The sequence below is a fragment of the Mandrillus leucophaeus genome, unplaced genomic scaffold, assembly GCF_000951045.1.
Source record: "Mandrillus leucophaeus isolate KB7577 unplaced genomic scaffold, Mleu.le_1.0 Scaffold915, whole genome shotgun sequence".
NCBI classification, from domain to species: domain Eukaryota; kingdom Metazoa; phylum Chordata; class Mammalia; order Primates; family Cercopithecidae; genus Mandrillus; species Mandrillus leucophaeus.
In genome coordinates this window covers 406564-426783 of record NW_012109975.1, presented here as the reverse complement: position 1 = coordinate 426783, position 20220 = coordinate 406564, and the positions used below count along the sequence as shown (strand labels likewise).

General features: G+C 36.5%; 1 protein-coding gene across 4 annotated transcripts in view; it reads right to left on the bottom strand.

The window, feature by feature from the left end:
• Positions 1 to 20220, bottom strand: part of SLC4A7 (solute carrier family 4, sodium bicarbonate cotransporter, member 7) — an 89603-nt gene that overhangs the window by 38812 nt on the left and 30571 nt on the right. For 2 of the 4 annotated variants that reach the window (XM_011969853.1, XM_011969854.1), the window contains 6 exons: positions 19274 to 19645; positions 12648 to 12763; positions 10209 to 10366; positions 9302 to 9389; positions 7009 to 7155; positions 243 to 349 (listed from right to left, as the gene is read on the bottom strand). In XM_011969853.1, coding sequence (XP_011825243.1) covers positions 243 to 349; positions 7009 to 7155; positions 9302 to 9389; positions 10209 to 10366; positions 12648 to 12763; positions 19274 to 19645 — 988 coding nt within the window. The remainder of the gene's footprint in view (positions 1 to 242; positions 350 to 7008; positions 7156 to 9301; positions 9390 to 10208; positions 10367 to 12647; positions 12764 to 19273; positions 19646 to 20220) is intronic. The other 2 variants (XM_011969856.1, XM_011969855.1) reach the window with 1 other exon arrangement.

Below are 20220 nucleotides of genomic sequence, written 5' to 3'. Positions count from 1 at the left end.
TGAATATACAGTCCATTATTTTCCTTTTAAACTAAAGCTTGATACATACTAATACAATTATTTATAAATTTTCTTATATATTTATACATATAAATTTTCCTTATATATAATAATACACATTTTTCTAAATATGAAAAAATACTACAGATGATTAGGTTCCAAACACTTGGAAAAAAATATAATATTTATGTTTTCATCAAATCATCCCCCAAACCCCTCAAAATATCAGTATTTGCACCCACCGTCCAGTCCTCTGTAGCTCAGGCCCAGCATGATGAGCGGCCTCTTTAGGAGTCTCACCCGATGTGGGGGTAGATCCATTGTGAAACACAGGAATCTTTCTCTTTTCCTGAATTTCACAAAAAACATTATTTTCAGAATTCTATTTTAAGAAAACTTGAGACGGCATCTTCAATTACAGTGAGTATCAGATTTTATATTGATTATGTATCTAATCAGTTCTCCTAGAAAAGAATGCTTCCTAAAATAAACTCTCTTCTGAAATAGATTGCTCTTTAAAAATAGAATCTACTATCAGTTTCTATTAATATTTTAAATTTCTAATTAGCTTTTTGAATCTTATATTCTAATTATCAACACACTATAAAATATATTCACACATACCATTTCAAATTCCTATTCACCAATAGCTACAAACAGAAGTAACCTCCAAAAAAGCAGCTCTCCCACCAAAACTTTAAAAATACTGCTCCTGTTAACTATTGAAAAATATGCTTTACATTAAGAAAAAAGTAAATTTCATTTTTCTTCTACTAAAATACTTCCCTTAAAAAATAAGAGCTGTTTGATAAACATGTTTCCACAAAAATCAACTTCGCGTGACATTTTATTACAAATTCAAGAGTACTATTCACATGATACAGGATTTCTCCCCCTCTGTTGAAGACAAAGAAATGAACTTTTAACTTGTTACATCAAGAGATTGCTGGGGCTAAAAATACATGTGTGCATGTGCACATACAAGGGGAAAGATGAAAGAAAAGGAAACAGAGAGGTAAAGGGAAAGGGAGACAGAGATCTGTCATCCCAGGAGGTTTACTGGGTCAAAGTCTCTAGCTGAATTAAAGACTTAGGCTAGCCAGTTTACATGTTCTATATTTAGAGAATAGCAAGGCCCATCTACAAATACAAGATTGCCATCTGAAAATGTCAAAATCTCACAAAATTTCAATTTTCAAACTTACATCTTAAAGAGGAAAGGGATAAAATATTACAACTCCTAGGAAACAAAAATAATTTGAAAAACTACAAATTATAAAATTGTGGTTTTGGCCATTATTTTTAATTTAATTAATCATTTACTTGATTTGATTAAAGACAATGGCTGAAACCACAATTACTTTTGCACCAACCTAATACAACCCATGAGACCCAGCCAAAGCACATCCAAGAAAATTAAGCAATTATATTAACAAAAATGAAAGAAGGAAAAATAGTGAATTAAACAACCACCTCAGAAAATGTGAAAACAAAAAAGTCTTTCCTGGATGAAAGTGAAAGGAATGAAATAAAACAGCTAACAGCAGAAACTAAGATACAAAATAAAACGCATTTTTTAAAAGTACTAAAATAAATTTTAAAGGATGCTGTTTGAAAAATACAATAGACCTTTAACTAATAACAAAACAAAAAAGGCTAAGAGGCAATAATTTCATAGTGAGCACATTTTATATACATACATATATACATACTACACTTTATATAACTCCATGCAAATAAATTTGAAACCTAGATGAATCTGGTAATATACTAGGAAAACGATTTACCAAAACTGACACCAGAAAAAATAGGAAGTTTTACATATACCGATTTCCAAAGAAATAAGCTAATTGTTGAAGTCTACATGACAAAAGATTCAAGCTCAAAAAACTTTACAAAGGAATTCTTCCAAACTTTTAAAATCAAATTATTCCACACCATTTAAAACCGTTTAACACCACAAATGAAAACTTACAAATTTTTTTATGAAACAAGTATACTGATGTGAAGTATAAAACGTGAAGATGGCACAAAAATCTATAAACCAATCTATAGTAATACAAAGTAGTAGACACAGACCACTACCACTTTAAAGTCCAAACTGAGTTGACTCCAGGAATTCTTTCACATTCAAAAATCTATTCATAAGATTTACTATAATAATTGATAAATAAAATTAATATAATCATTTGCCAGAGATGCTGAAAAGGCATTTGATAAAATTCTACATCAATTTATATTTTAAATATCAATAAAAAAGAAATAATGTTACTTTCTTAACATGATGAAATGTATATGTTGGCTCCAATGTCATTATCTTACTTAATGGGAGAAATACTGGAGATATTTGACTACAGTGAGAAATAAGATAAGAAATGCCTATTTAAAGTCCATGCTATTTAACACTGTACTAGAGATTTAGTCAATACAATTAGACAACAGAAAACAATTACAAGTATAAGATTTAGAAAAGGAGGAATAAAACTATCTCTTACTTACAGATTATATGACTGAAAAACTATTACAAACAATTAAGGATGGTAGCAGGATTAAAAATACACAGTTGAGGCCGGGCGTGGTGGCTCACACTTGTAATCCCAGCACTTTGGGAGACTGAGGCAGGTCGATCACCTGAGGTCAGGAGTTCAAGACCAGCCTGGCCAACATGGTGAAACCTCGTCTCTATTAAAAATACAAAAATTAGCCAGGCATGGTGGTAGGCACCTGTAATCCCAACTACTCGGGAGGCTGAGGCAGGAGAATCACTTGAACCCGGGAGGCGGAGGTTGCTGTGAACTGAGATGGCGCCATTGCACTCCGGTCTGGGTGGCAAGAGCGAAGCTCCATCTCAACAAAAATAAAATACATAGTTGATTCTTGAATAAACAAGGGAGTTGGTACCAACTCCCATGCAGTTGAAATTTTGTGCATAGCTCCCTGAAACTCAATCTAATAAGCCTACTGTTGACTGGAAAGCCTTACTGGTAACATGAACAGTCGAACACATATTTGGCATGTTAGAGGTGTTATAACCTACATTTTCACAATACAGTAAGCTAGCAAAAAGAAAATATTAATGGAAATACATCATAATTTCTATTTCACTTATTTCATTTCTCTTAAAATGTGGACAGTACCAATCCTTGTTTCCTTTAGTACCCAAACCATAGAAGGATCCATGTCGCAAAAGAAGTTAAAAGCAATCCTGAATGATCAGAACCCTTCTGCCAGATCAGCTGATGTCAATTTGTTTTCTGGCACTACTAATTCTATATCTTTGTCCTCATCACCGGCACCGGTTCGGAAGCACTCATCTCCATCGAGTTGTGTTCTGTTAACTCCTCTGGTGTGGTGTTTATTAGTTCTTGAGCTTCTCCAAGATCCACATCTTGAAACCCTTCAACTTCCACCTTTTTTGCCCTATACACACTTTCCTTGAGTGGCTCTGTCGTAAAACCTGTTAAGTCATGCACAACATCTGGACGGTTTCACCAAGAAGGAATTTACTATTTCAGGTTTGATGATGTTCCTGGCTTTCTCTATAATAATGATGGTGTCTTCAATGGTGTAATCCTTGCAGACTTTCATGATGTCCTTGCTATCCAAGGTTCTCTTCCAGAGCATTAATAATCTTTTCTATATAGCATCTAATGTAACAAGCCTTAAAGGTCCTCAGTCCCCTAATCTAGAGACTGAATTAGGGACGTTGTGCTTGGGTGCAGGTGGACCACTTCAACACCTTTGGTGTTGAACTCACAGGTTTTGGGTGGCCAGAGGCATTGTCTAATATGAAAAACATTTTTAAAGGCAGTCCCTTACTGGCAAGGTACTTCCTGACTTCAGGAACAATGCACTGATGGGACCAATCCAGAAAAAGGGTTCTCATTCAGGCCTTCTTGTACAACAAAAAGACTAGAAGCTGGCATTTATCTTTTCCTTTCAAAGCTCAGCATTAACAGCTTTATAGAGAAGGGTAAATATCATAAATTGGAGTGCATTTGCACAAAACAGTTAGCTAACCCTTCCTGCATTAAATTCTGGTGCTCACTAATCTTACTTACTAATAAATGTCTTCTGTAGCATTATTTCCAGAACAGGGTACTTTTATCTGCATTAAAAACCTGTTCAGGGGATTTTCTTAATAGGATCTGATCTGGAAACTCATCTGCTGCCTCCTGGACGGCAGAAGCTGCTTCTCCAGTTATTTTGACATTTTTTAAGCCAAACTTCTTTCTAAAATTACCAAACCATCTTTGCTGGCACTAAACTCTCCGATCCTTCACTTTTCTTTTGCTTTATGTTGTCGTAAAATGATTGCCTTTCTTGGTCATATCAGAATCTATAGATATGTCTTTCTTATAGTAATCTGCACCCACATAAAGGTTGCATTTTCAATATGAGATAAAAAGGTATTTTGCAAAAAGCAGAAGTGTTTATGCCTGCTGGCATAGCTACAGTGACGACTTTACATTTCCTTTTCTTTTTACAATGATCCTTACACTAGATTCATTTATCTTGAAATGGTAGGCAATGGCAGATGTCATTCTATGGTACATACCAAGCGAATCAACTTTGTCTTACATTTGCATTACTCTTCTCTGTTTCTTAGGAACACTTACTAGTAGCACTAATGGGACTTCGTATGAGTCCCATGTTGTTATTCAAAAGTTTCCAGCATTGCAGTCAACATGATGAAAAATATATGAGAACCTCATGATCACTTTTTAGGGTAAACACAATTTACTGGAGAGACAAACTGCTGATGTGGAGACGATGAGCAACACACAACATTTTATGCACGTTAACTTGCAATACTTGAGTTCACTGCAACAGCAACAGGCAGTAACTATGAAATTACAATATGACAGCAGTACAGTATTTACTATAGTTAATTTTATGCAGTTAGGATTTAATACTGCATCTTTACTTTTATTTACATTTCTCTCCACTGAGAATGGTACCATGTACACTCTTAGTGTGTATAAGTTTTTGATAAATTTTAGTTTAGAATAGATTTGTATATATTTTATGCTAATAATTATTAAAGAAGACTAGTATGTACATATATTTTACACATTCAGGAATACCTAATTAATCTTAATTTTTTGATATTTCTAGGCTATGAAGTTTGTATGCAAATTTTTTCAAATTATCAAAAACCTTTCCAATGTTTACTGAAAAAAATCCACATAATTAGAGCTGCACAGTTCAAACTTAAATTGTTCAAGGGTCAACTGTGTATGCATATATGCACATAAAAAATAACAAATAGCCTTCATTTCATATAAAAGCAACAAAGATACAATACTCATGAATATACTCATCAAGAAACATGTAAATTATAAGTAAGGAAAACTTGAAACATCTTTTAAGAAGACAAAAACTTGCTTGAAACAGAAAATCAACTGGTGAGAGACACTCCATGTTTTTGAATAGAAAGACTCAAGTCATGAAGACGTTAGTCTTCCCTCAGTTCAATGAGAAATTTGTCACAACTTTTAAAAAACCATTACGCATATTTCTGAATATAGAAAGCTGATTTTAAAGCCTACACAGAAAAATAAATACGAAAGATAGCCAAGAAAATTCAGAAAAACAAGAGTAAGAAGGAGAGCAAGAACACGTCTAGACCTACCAGATACTAAAATATACCAAAAAGCCTCAAAAATTGGAGTGTGAAATTGGTCCATGAATAGACAGACCAACAGAAAACAAAACAAAGACCAAAACAGGTCTAGATGCAAATGGAATTTTAGTTAATAAAGGCAGCATCACCAACCAAGGGGAGCAATGTTTAGCTCTGTAATGAACAGGGAGAAACCAGGCAGCAATTCAGAAAAAAGATGAAGCTGGGTCTATACCCACATAAAATATGCTATGAAAACCTCCAAAGGATCAATGAACAATTTAAATGTTAAAAAAAAAAAAAAAAAAAATGCTGGTGGGGCAATGAACGAAAGATAATCAAGAATATTCAACCTCACTAATTATACAAATGCAAATTAAAACCTCATTAAAAGGCCGGGAGCAGTGGCTCACGGCTGTAATCCTATAATTTTGGGAGGCTGAAGCAAGAGAATCACTAGAGCCCAGGAGTTTGAGATCAGCCTGCACAACAAAGTGAGACACCGTATCTACAAAGTATCAAAAAATTAGCTGGGGCTTGTAGCACACACCTGCGGTCCAGGCTACATAGGAGGCTAAGGCAGGAGGTTTGCTTGAGCCCAGGAAACTGAGGCATGTTCACGACATTGCCTTCCAGTCTGGGTGACAGAGCAAGACCCTGTCCCATAAAAACTAAATTAAAAACCTCATTAAAATACTTAAAATAGGAAGATAAAGATATCTATTACATTGACAAATATCCCAAGTTTGGCAACACACAGTGTCAGTGAGGATGTAGGGAAATAGGCCCTCACTGTGGGAGTCCAAAACAGTTCAGCTGATGGAAGGAATTCTAGTAATATCTACGAAAATTATAAATAAATTCCCCTTTGATCCAGCAATCCTATTATTGGGGATCTATTCTACAGATACATCTGCACAAGACTAAAACGACATGTGATTACTGTCATGCATGGTTTGAAATAGCAAAAGACTGATAGAACTCAGGAATAGAATACGGTACTATGGTACACCCATGCATAGAAGACAACAAAGCTGTGAAAAAGTGAATAAGGAATATTTTCATGATTTCTTACATCAGATCTCCTAGATATACTTTTATATGAAAAAGCAAGGTACAGAACGGTATACGCAGTACATTAACTTTTGGTAAGAGAAACAAGACTACATGTTCATAGTTTCAAGTACTGAATAAAAAATGAAAAGGATAAACAAAAAACTAGTAAAAAATGGTCCACCCATAGGAGGTAAGTGTGGGGGTAAGAAGGTAAAAGGGACGAGGTGGGGATACAACTTCTCTGTTATAGTTTTCGAATCATAGCTAATCAAAAATAATTTTATTAAAATAAAGTAAGTTACAGAAGAATAGCTCTGGATTCTTACCTGAGAAGGGACACTTTTTGGTGGTTCTATGCGTATAGAAGGATCCCACTCTCCTGGAGGTAGGACAGTTACTTGATCTAAAAATTCATCAATTCCAGATAAGAGGTCATTTCTGTCTTTTGCTTTATAAGCTACATCATGGAATATCTAAGTGAAAAAAATATTGAGTAAAAAGATTTTAAAGCTGAAAAAAAAATTCTACACATAGTCCACTCTGGACATCACAAATAGCTTCGCAATAAAGATAATCACCTGAACTCTTAGGCAGGTATTCAGCCCACCCTGGGTAACAACTATACAAAGTAATCCACTCAGTATTATCAGATGAATAACAACAAGAAACAATGAAAGAGAACAGCTACACGTTTAGAACAATTTTTTAAAAATAAAATTTTGCCTGGGAAATAGTAATTGATTAGAAAATAAAACACTGTAGCATGTCACTCTACTTCTATGACATTTAAATGTCATTTATCCTAAGAAAATAGTCATGGATATGCAAACAACTTTACTTAAATAGTTTATTTAATGATCAATAGCTACTGGCTAACTACTAACTGCTAAAATACAATTCTAAGCATTGTGGATAATGCAATGGTGACAGGTAAGGCAAGTTTCCCTATATATTCAATAACCTTTTTTTCTAGGAGGAAAGACAGTGAAACGTGTTATTAAATAATTATAGGTATTGATAGATGCTCTGATAAAAAGAACGTAGGGTACAGAGAGGGAAACTGATGAGAAGGAACAAAGTAGCCAGGAAAGTTCTTTTGAAGGAGGTAACTGACCAGGCACAGTGGCTCTTAATGCCTGTTAATTCCAGCACTTTGGGAGGCCGAGGTAGGCAGATCGCCTGAGGTGAAGAGTTTGAGACCAGCCTTGCCAACATAGTGACACCCTATCTCTACTAAAACTACAAAATTAGCCAGGCATGGTGGTGCACGCCTGTAATCCCAGTTACTCAAGAAGCTGACGCAGGAGAACTGCGCCACTACGCCCAGCTAATTTTTGTATTTTTAGTAGAGATGGAGTTTCACCATGTTGGCCAGGCTGGTCTCAAACTCCCAACCTCAAGTGATCCACCCACCTCGGCCTCCCAAAGTGCTGGGATTATAGGAGTGAGCCACTGCACCCAGCCAAAAGTTTAAATTTAAATTTCACTATATGATAGGAAGTCATTAATACCTTTGGACTAAGGAAATGATACATTCAAATTTGCATGTTACTGAGAGTGCAGAGAAAAATACTATACAATAAAGACCCATAAAGGCTACCTGAATCCACAAATCAAAGGCTAAGCCAGAGAAATGGCAGTAGAGATGGAAAGAATATGACAGATTAAATGCAAAACACATTGAAGAGGTAAAAAGAATCTGGTGACTGGCTGGTCGAAAGAGGTAAGAAAAATGGGACAGGCGCAATGGCTCACGCCTGTAATCCCAGCACTTTGGGAGGCCGAGGGGGGGCGGATCACGAGGTCAGGAGATTGAGACCATCCTGGCCAACATGGTGAAATCCCGTCTCTACTAAAAATACAAAAAAATTAGCTGGGCATGGTGGTGTGTGTCTGTAGTCCCAGCTACTCAGGAGGCTGAGGCAGGAGGTGAAATCCCGTCTCTACTAAAAATACAAAAAAATTAGCTGGGCATGGTGGTGTGTGCCTGTAGTCCCAGCTACTCAGGAGGCTGAGGCAGGAGAATTGCAGTGAGCCGAGATTGCACCACTGTACTCCAGCCTGGCAACACAGTGAGACTTTGTCTCCACAAAAAAAAAAAAAAGAAAAAAGAAAAAAGAAAACTTAGGTCAGGTTCAGATATGGGGCATTTCAAATACCCCTGGGACACACAGCACTGATGTTTGGCAAGAATCTGATTACAAATCTCTCTTCAAAAGAAAGACAAGGTCCTGATTAATACGTATGTTATCGTCAAAGATCAGGATCCCATATCAGAGAAATTTACAGGAAAAAAAATGTTCTGAGGAAAACCTAGAGAAATTATATCCTGAAATCCAGGATAAAAAGAATCCCAAAATTTCAAAAGTTCAAGAAGGTAGTCAATAATTACAAATGTTTAAAACAAAAAAAAATTTTTAAGTACCCACTGATTTTGAAATAGTCTTAAAAACCTAACCGAAGGCAAATAGCTGAGGAGTAAATACAAGATAAAACAGTATACACAGCAAGGAAAAGTTTTAAAGCTTCATTATGAAAGAAAAGAGAACTATAATTTAATATATACTGTATGCTGCATAATCAGTGTATACTTCAAAGAGACTTGGGTATTTTGATTACCTCATCTGTCATGAGAGTGGCTATTGATCTTCCAATTTCATGGTACTGTGGTGCCTTGCCTGCTGGACCCAATAACAGAAACAAAAACCTAAGGAAATATGAAAATACAGATTTATAATAAACATCATATACCCACAAATCTAGGCAATCATAAAAAAGAAACCATTCCAATATAAAGAAATAACACTCAGACATCTTTTCTACTCCCCCACACCAATCACTGAAAAAAGATGGCAACTCCACCTAGACTAATTAGGAAATCACAGAACTAGGAAAAGCATCCATAATTAACTTTCTACCAAACTCCTGACCTCAGGTGATCCACCCGCCTCGGCCTCCCAAAGTGCTGGGATTACAGGCGTGAGTCACCGCACCCAGCTGATATTTATTTTATTGTACTTTTTAGTTCCAAGAAGAAAACCATTTTATACCCTATTCATAGTGGTCTTATAGTCAAAGTATTTGGTACAATGACTGAATATTAAATATTAAAATGAGCTTTTGGCTGGGCACAGTGGCTCACACCTGTAATCCCAATACTTTGGGTGGTCAAGACAGGCAGATCACTTAAGTAGGAGTTTGAGACCAGCTGGGACAATGGCAAAACACCATTATCTACTACAAATACAAAACTTAGCTGGGCGTGGTGCCACACACCTGTGATCCAGGCTACTAGGGAGGCTGAGGCAGGAGAATCACTTGAACCTGGGAGGTGGAGGTTGCAGTGAGCTGAAAATGTGCCACTGCACTCCAGCTTGGATGACAAAGTGAGATTGTCTCAAAAATAAGATAAAATTAAATAAAATGAGCTTTTATTACATCAATCAACACGCTTGTTCATTCACTGGATAAAAACTTGTAGATTTTGAAAATGCTTAGAGAATGTTACTTAGAACTAACTCTTTACCTGGTTGGAACAGGGACCTCAGTCAACCCTGTGAGAAGGACAGCAGGAGCCAGTCTCACAAATGCAATTATAGGCCTTTCCAAAAAGTCTACTTCGCCCACCAGGACATTGGATGCCTCAGCACCCGTAGGAATTTTTCTCATGAAATTCATATCAACCTATTGACAAATAAAGAATAATTAAAATTAAAGTTTCCGTGGTACTTGTAAGACTAGAGAGAAATAGGAAAGAAAAACTGCTTTATAAGACTACTATTTGCTAATCAAAACTTGTGATCTAATGAATGTTTAAAATGTCAAAATTTTCACAACTATAAAGAATGGAGTAGACAAATACAAAAGAGCAAGCAAACATATTTGAATCAATGCTACTGTTTTAACTGTCACAATCTTTACTACTTCAGAGATCTAAATTATCAAACATGAACTTGAGAAATTATTCAATGAATACTGCACTATTCATTAAAAACTATTAAGGACAAATATATAGCTCACAAACTAACAATGGTTCATGAAATTATACACAGTGCTAAAAAATATTCATGGTTTTGTATTACTTAACCTTAGAAATAAACGAATTGGATCCTTTACATTTTATGTAAAGTCCCCCTAAAAACAAACCGAAAAAGAACTCTGGGCGTTCCCCAGTATTTTCATTAAGAGGAAAAAAATCATAACTTTTATTTTAGTAGTAGTATTTTTGCGACAAGGTCTCACTCTATTGCCCAGGCTGGAGTACAGTGGCAGGAACATAGCTCACTGTAAACCTCAAACTCCCGGACTTAAGCAGTCCTCGCACCTTGGCCTCCCAAGTAGCTGAGACGACAGGCATGCGCCACCATGCCCGGCTAATTTTTGTTGTTTTTTGTAGAAGTGTGGGGCTTGCTATATCGCCCAGGCTGGTCTTGAAGTCCTGGCCAAGTGATTCTCTTGCCTCAGCCTCCCAAAACACAGGGATTATAGGCATGAACCACTGTGCCTGGCCCCTTGTTTTTATTTAAAACAAAAATCTACAGCCCTTACTGGCACAGATATATGATAATGCTATAGTAGTAAAATTTAGTTTTCTGTGTATAATTACAAGGAAAAGGTTACACATGATATCAAACTATGTGAACTTCATTTATACGCAGTTTCACACAAGTCACTAAACAACCACTTACAGGGCTATCTATGAAAAATAAAACCAGCACTTACAGCGGGCCTCTTGAGTCCCACACCCAGTGTGCCACAACTACAGTGCCAGGAGGCAGACTCCTGCCCAACAGGAGACAAGGAGGTATACACAAAGATAGGCCAAGTAAAAAAAAGTAAGACTGTGACAGAGGAACAAAAATAAACGGCAACTGCCATGCCTAGAGGAACTCTATAATGTAAATTATATTAATTTATTCACTTAACAAGAAATAAATTGCAATTTTGCTACTGAGTACTTTGCACTATCTGAAATAACGTGAGCACCAGTAAAATATGATCAGGATAGATCAGAAAAATTTAAAATACAACAGTCTTTCTGCACAGCCAATGTCCGTAATGCAAGGCTTCCTATAGTTTTAGACTATAACACTCAACAAAGCTATAATGCAAACCATTTAAACTCGTTTTCTGTAAAATATATCTTGTAGACTTTTCATCAAAGAACAAAAGGCTTAAGAAATAAAATCTGCTTGACATAATTACATTTATTAAAAAGTCTTATACTGGATACAAAAATATTAAAATACCATGAACATCCACCTATAGCAAATTAATATTACTAAAAAATTAGTGGCTAGATAATCAATTGTTCGTAAGAAATACTCATAAAGTACATTTTAAATTCAGTTATAATTTGAACTTATTAGTCTTTTACCCTGTTCTTTTAAATTAAGGTTTATCTATTTCAACAAAATATTCATTTACCAAAATTTAAAAAATCATAGTTCACACAGGTATTTTTTTAAAATCCATGCCTTTACCTACCCATGGGGAAGCACCAATATATTTCTCAGTGACATTCCAAAAGTACTAACGCCATAAGACAGTAATTCTGGGATCGCATTACAGCCCAGGAAAGACTGAATCACTAGTGCTGTAACATCACTCCCAGAATTAACCTTCTAGTGGTGGTAGCTCCAGAACAATGACTGTAGTTCAAAAAGTACTAACGTTTCACGATATCTATGGATAGGTGTGGATGGAAATATTGTATTACGCACATATTCTTTTTCAGAATTTCTAATACTAGTAACGGTGTAAAGTTACTCAAGTACTCACAGGTTAACTGTAACCCTTCTCACAGTTGTTTACCTTAAATTAATATATCACAGGCATCACATGCAGGTTTGTAAGCACCAGTCTACTAAAAAATTACTATAATCAATGTTAATAAAGCCACAAGTTACTACTTATTTTCTCAATAAGAATAATTGTGAGAATTTTCAGTTAATGATAGAATTACCTTGCTGAAGTCAACAGTACTATTTTCTCTGCTTCCACCACTTCCATTACCTTTAATTTCTCCACTTTTACTATTGTCCAAGTTTCCAGGAGCAGACTGGGGAGAGGCCAAAATACCTATGTTTAAAGACAAATTCCAAATTAGTAAGAAGAAAATTTACTTTGCAACCTGACTTTGCTCACATTCTGAAAGTGATGATTTATTAATATAATAAAAGCAAATGTGCAAGGTTAAAAAAAAAAGTGCCCAGTGTTAGTAACATACCAGCAAAACTAGAACAACGTTTTAAGTAATAATAAAGCTACACATTTTAATATTTAAAATAATACAATTAGAATTTACAAAAATTGTGGCCTTTTGCAAAAAGGAAAAAAAACGTGAGTTGGTGTGAACCACAAAAGATAGAAGGCCTGAGTCTGATTACCATTAAAAATACTTAGGGAATATACTTTTAATTATCATAAACATGTGAACTGCATGGAGTTTAATGAAGCCTAGCTATACTTAGCATGCTTTCAACAATAAATTCTCTGACAAACCCTAAGTGTAACTCAGAAAAAAGCTACATTAAATAAATGCAGGTTGAATTAACATAATCTCCAATAATCAGAAGTTTCCTCAAGACTTTTCATTTTTCTTTGGTAACATTTATGTCTATAATACCTATTGTCATTACTCTTAAGAAATCCAACTTTAAAATATAATGAGCAAGTTTTTTACAATGAAATTAGCAGAGTAAGGGTTTTATAACCAAAGCGATCTGTGTTTAAATTATGCACTCTCTGTCACTTTGTATCTATGTGACTGTAAGCAACTCACTCCATCTCTAAAAGTCAGACAAACTCATAAAAATAGCTTATTTGGATTAGATATAATAGTTGTTTGAATTGCAAAGGACAGACACATATTGAAGCATTAGTATATTCATTTCAAAACTGACATTCAACACCAACATTTCACAATAATGAAATAAAAACACTGCTTAATATGAGACTGATCATTATGAATTCTAATTCTGCAAAAAAGTTAAAATTTAAAAATTTTAAATTCAGCCGGGTGCGGTAGCTCACACCTGTAATCCCAGCACTCTGGGAGGCCAAGGTGGGTGGATCACCTGAGGTCAGGAGTTCAAGACCAGTCTGGCCAACATGGTGAAATCCCACCTCTACTAAAAATACAAAATTAGTTGGGCGTGGTGGTGTGTGCCTGTATTTGGGAGGCTGAGGCAGGAGAACTGATTGAACCCAGGAGGCAGAGGTTGCAGTGAACCAATATTGCGTCATTGCACTCCAGCCTGGGCAACGAGAGAGAAACTCCGTCTTTAAAAAAAAAAAAAAAAATAGGGCCAGGCGCTGTGGCTCACGCCTGTAATCTCAGCACTTTGGGAGGCCAAGGCAGGCAGATCACCACCTGAGGTCAGGAGTTTGAGACCAGTCTGACCAACATGGAGAAACACCCTCTCTACTAAAACTACAAAACTAGTCGGGCGTGGTGGAGCATGCCTGTATTCCCAGATACTCGGGAGGCTGAGGCAAGAGAATTGCTTGCACCCAGGAGGCAGAGGTTGCAGTGAGCCGAGATTGTGCCACTGCACTCCAGCCTGGCCATCAAGAGCAAAACTCTGTCTCAAAAAAAAAAAAAAAAAAAATTTAAATTCAAGTACACTACACAGACTTCTACTATTAGGTTGGTGCAATTTCCTTTGCTCCAACCTAATATTAAATGCATCTCATTTTTTCAAAACATCCAAGGTTTTCTAGTGCAAGAATACAGATTAATAATTCATAAGACATTGAATATTATAGCAGGAAAAGGTACTGAAATACAACAGACTTGACCTTTTGTCTTAACTGTCCCATGCACAGCAACACATGGAAGTTCAGTTAAAATCTGTTCTGTGGTTAGACTCTATAAGGTCCGAAGATGTATTGGTAATCAAGCTCCAGAATTTAAAGTACATCAGATACACTTGACACATCTAAAGGAGTTTTCGCTTTTGTAAAACAGAATATACTATAACCAATGAATACTGAAACTAAGTCTTCTGGGTTTACGGCTTACGCTTAATGACAGAGACTTCCCTGTAAATACCTAAACTACAAAGTTGATGTGATGAAAAATCTTAATTTGCAATCTATTTAGCCATGTGCTTATTTTCTGGAAAAGTTAAACAATTCCGAAATAAAAATGTTTTCCCAAGCCTTAACTCATTTCTTACAATCTTAGCTTGGCACACCAAGAAGATTCCTCTTCTTTGACCTTTGTCCCTAAGCTTCCAGAAGAGTCCCTGCCTTGCTCAAGAGATAAAAAGTTAACCAGTATTTTTCAGTGACTTCCAACTACTTCCACACAAGAAAATCAAGAATACCATTAGGCCCTGGTGGCAAATGCAGCTGAGCATTACATACTTCCAAAGGCTAAATGTATTCCACCTGTGTATGTATAATCAAAAGCATACATAATGCACAGTTTTCCAGAATAGTCCTAGCTGCCAGATTTGAGGGAGAAAAGTGCAATGATGAGAAGGCTCTGAGGAAAAGTAAGGCTATCTCAGCAATGAGAGAAAGAAATAATGAAGAACTCAACACTGACCAAGTTAGCAGGTATAACCTGAAGTCACATGGCTAACCTGGTCATCTTGAAAACCGTCCCTTTTTCAAAACTGGCACGCCAGATGCATGCTAGGGTTCTTCATCATTATGATTTGTGTAGTCTTTCCCAACCTCAGCTAAACTAAAACTGTTTTCTCAATCAGTCAATCTCCCTACTCCTATAATAAATTCCTAGGATTCAGAATTAAATGAGCAAATTACCAAAAAATAAAGCTATCATTAGCACAAACACAGAAGGACGATATTACTTTGCTTTAAGGAAAAAAAAAAATGTATGCATAAGTAAATCAAAGATATCAACATTTTCTGTCATTAAAAATTTGAAAGTGAGGTAGTTAGAGCAATGGTGCCCCACCAGGAAAGATTATGACCTCCAAGGAACTTGTGGCAATGTCTGGAGACATATTTGGTTGTCACAACTCGGGGATGCTACAGGCAGCTAGCCAAGGACACTGCTAAACATCCTATAAAGCACAGGACTGCTCCCCTGCCACCCGACCACCCAGCCAAGAGTCATCCAGCCCAAAATGTGGATAGTGCTGAGACTGAGAACCACTGTGTTAGAAAAAGGTATTTACAAGTACAAAAAATAAATTCACTTCCTTTTTTTTTTCTTTCCCTAGAGATGAGGGTCTTACTATGAACTCCTGGCCTCAAGTGATCCTCCCCTCTTGACCTTCTAAAGTGCTGAGATTACACGCATGAGCTACCACGCCCAGCCACAAGTTATATACATATTAATTTATATAATTTATTTATAATTTTATACATATAACTTTTATACATATAATTATCTTCTAAAAAGTAACTAATGGGAAATACCACTTTATTATTATAGGTATGCGCAAATTATGACTCCATGACACAAAACTCCATGCTGTTAGTCACTTAAGACATAATGATGCTGAGGCCACTTTCTTCCACTAAGACAGTACCAGACATCAAGGAAATTCCGTTAGAGTTTCTAGGTGCTTTAAGCACCAAAGGTAACTGAACAGAGAATAATGTGTAGCTGTCTCTATTATTGCTCCTCAGCAATTACATACTATCTACAGTTGTCTTTTTAACCGTAATTCTTGTCTTTAGAAATTCCCTGTCTCCTCTCCATTCTAATTTCTTCTGTTCAAAAACGCCGATAAATCTTCATCACAAAAACTCATGGGAAAAAAATGTATGTTCGATTCTCAGTTAATTTATCCCCTTAACATGGCCTAAGAAGCCAATGTGAACCCACCTCCCCTTCCCTCCTATATAAAATTTATAGTTCCTAATCATTTATAACACAGAAGCTGGTAAAACAAGAAGTGTTCGTTGTTACTGATCGATGTAATATGGGAAAAATGGAACGAAGTAGCTTTTAAAATCACTTTTGCTCAAGGAAAAATAGTAAATCTTCTTAGTTCTTAAGATTAGAATGCTGATTACTTCTGAATAATTATTTATAGGGTTGTTTTCCTCTTTTATGTTCAGTTACTTTATCATTAAATTTTATCTTTTTCATGAACTGATAAAGTTCACAATGAAATACTCTACTATAGATTTTGTTGTAAGTGGACCTGAGTTCAAATCCCTGCTCTGGCTGATCTTAACATCTCCAAGTCTTCACTGAAAAACAGGAATAACACCAACCTCATCAAATCGTTACAAAAATTAGAAATATGATATTTGAAAAGCACTTATCTCTGTATCTGGAACAAATTATAAAACAATGGCAGCCATACTGCTATTTTAACTAATGTCATAATGATTTAGCCACGAAGCTTCTATTTGTACTTTTAAAAGTATATCCTTTTTTGCAACTACAATGAGCTTTGGCTAAATGTAATTAGTGTGTTTCCATAAAGCCAACAGAAAGAGAGGTTTACTTCACAATGATAGGAACACAAGGATTTCCAGTCACAGGATTTAGTCACCATACAACTATCAGTCACCAGTTGTATGATGCAGGGGAAGACAACTAACTTTTCTAAGTTTCTGAAAATGGGTGTGTCCATCTAATTTACACATATTTGTATACACATTAAAAATAGGCTAATTTAATAACCAAGCTACCACTTTAGTGTTGGATGTTATCAGTATTTTGGAGAAATGTGATAATACTTATGTGATTAAAACCAATGGTTAGTATTAGTATCCATCACATTGAGGCTTAGCTGAAATAGTAAAAAAGTCACTAAAATATACTTATTTTATATTAATTAGGTAGAAAGATATATGCACAAATGTACATGTAGTCAATATAAGGATAAGCCAAATTTTCATACTTTACAGCCCTTAAGTTACAGGCTGGGCGTGGTGACTCACACCTGTAATCCCAGTACTTTGGGAGGCCAAGGTGAGTGGATCATTTGAGGTCAGGAGTTCAAGACTAGCCTAGTCAACATGGTGAAACTCCATCTCTACTAAAAATACAAAAATTATCCGGGTGGTAGTGGCACACGCCTGTAATCCCAGATACTGAGGAGGCTGAGGCAGGAGAATTATTTGAACACAGGAGGCGGAGGATGCAGTGAGCCGAGATGGTGCCACTGCACTCCCGTCTGGGCAAGAGTGAGAACCTGCCTCTCCCCTACTCCCCCCACCCCCCCAAAAAAGTCTAAAATTTACTACATTCTTTGGAGAAAAGCATTAAATAGAAAAAAAAGTATGGCTGGGCCTGGTGACTCACACCTATAATCCCAGCATTTTGGGAGGATAAGGCAGGAGGACTGCTTGAGGCCAGGAGTTGAAGACCAGCCTGGGCAACACAGCAAGATCCTGTCTCTACAAAAAAATTAGCCAGATGTTGTGGTATGTGCCTGTAGTCTCAGCTACTCAGGACGCTAAGTCAGGAGGATTGCTTGATCCCAGGAGTTCAAGGCTGCAGTGAGCTATGATTGTGGCACTGCACTCCAGCCTGCGTGACAGAGTATGACTCTATCCTATTTAAGGCACATCGCTTCACTATAATTTATTTGTATGTGTTCATTCACCTTATGAGTCAACTTCATCATGTGCGCGCACACACACACACACACACACACACAAAACCAAGCTACCAAGGCGGGACGCAGTGGCTCACACCTGTAATCTCGGCACCTTGGGAGGCCGAGGTGTGTGGATCACTTGAGCCCAGGAGTTTGAGACCAGCCTGGGCAACACGGTGAGACCTGGTCTCTATAAAAATTAATCAGGCATGGTGACATGCCCCTGTGGTCCCAGTTAATTGGGAAGCTGAGGCAGGAGGATTGCTTGAGTCCAGGAGATGGAGGTTGCAGTGAGCTGAGATCATTTCAGCCTCCAGAGCAAGACCCTGTCTCCAAAAAAAGAAAAGAGAATTACCAATCTAAAAAAAGTTCACCCAGCCTGACCAACATGGTAAAAACCTGTCTCTATACAAAAAACACAAAAATTAGCCGGGTGTGGTGGCTCACACCTGTAGTCCCAGCTACTCAGGAGGCTGAGGCACGGGAATCACTTGAACCCGGGTGGCAGAGGTTGCAGTGAGCTGAGATCACGCCACTGCACTCCAGCCTGGGCAACAGAGTGAGACTCAGTCTAAAAAAATAAAATAAATATATCCATAAATAAATATTAAAAAATTCATGGCAAATTAAAACATTATAAAAAAGTCTATGTTTTACTGAAGTGCTCAACTGCCTTGACCTCTAAATCTAAGTGAAACTTTTTTAAAAGGCCTTAAATTATGTGTAGTCTTCTTTGTAGTCTTTTTGTAACTCAAATTTTTAATAATCTTACTCTTTTTTATTAGGTTGGTGCAAAAGTAATTGACTTCTTGCCACTGAAAGTAATTTTTTCCATTGAAAGTGAAGCAAACTTTCAATGGCAAAAACCACAATTACTTTTGCACCAACCTAACACAATATACCATAAAGAAAAAAAAACATGCAGAAGTCAAAAATAAATTATAAGCATTATCTACATATGCTGCTTAAGCTATGTGCTAAAAGGCATTCCAAGTGCAAGTGACTCAGAGGCAGAAAGCACCACACATGGAGGATTTTGGATAGTTGCCTGGAGTTAAGTCAACATTTTCCTCATTCTTCTGCTCCTCGCCTTTCAGCGCTGCTTCTAAGTCTTCCTCGGGCGGATGAATTACTACTGTGGGAATATCATCACTGGCAGGTGAAACCAGTAGTTCTGGGGCCTGAAGCTGACTCTGTTGGGAACTTCTGGAGGTCAGGCGGCTGATGCTAGGGCTAGAAGGAGGACTGTTTTGAGGGGTGGGTACTGGGGTTGTACACCTTGAGCCTGCAGGGGTTCCAGCTCTTGAAGAAGGAAGAAGATGACCGAGAAGAAGAGATAAAGGTGATTCTCCTCTCAATGAAAGGTTTGAGGCAGACAGACCTGTTCGCAAAGAGTGGCGGGAGGCTGAAAGGCCTTCCCCTGAGATAAAACAAATAAATGAAAAATGATGAAGTTCACTGCAGAAGGCAAATAGAGACATTAAAAAAAAAAATCAATTTACACTATAAATTGCATACTTCAAAGGCCCAAAATTTCAAAGTCATGTTGTGATGGTTAGCATGTCAATTGGGTTTTTACATGTTAGAAAGTCACTAAAAAGTTGCTTAAAACTGTAATTAGTTCTCAGAATATACAAAAAAAAAATTGTTAATGACAGATGGTGGGGGCAATATCCTGTTAGAAATTAGAATGACCAATAGCATGGCATTTTTTACAATGACAATATCAATACAAAGTCAATGCTTAAACAATAAATAGCAAATGAAAATATGTAATACAAAATTAATATAATAGAACTCAAACCAAAAACCACCAAAAGTAATAGCTTATATTTAGCGTATTTTTCCTACATTTTACCAAACAGCTATGAGATAATTATGTCCTAGAGAAAAAGTTCATGTTAATATTAAGCAATAATTTCTAACTTAAAACTGATATTAAATATTTATAATATTAAGTCAGTAAGACACCATATACAGCTGGTGCTGCTCTCA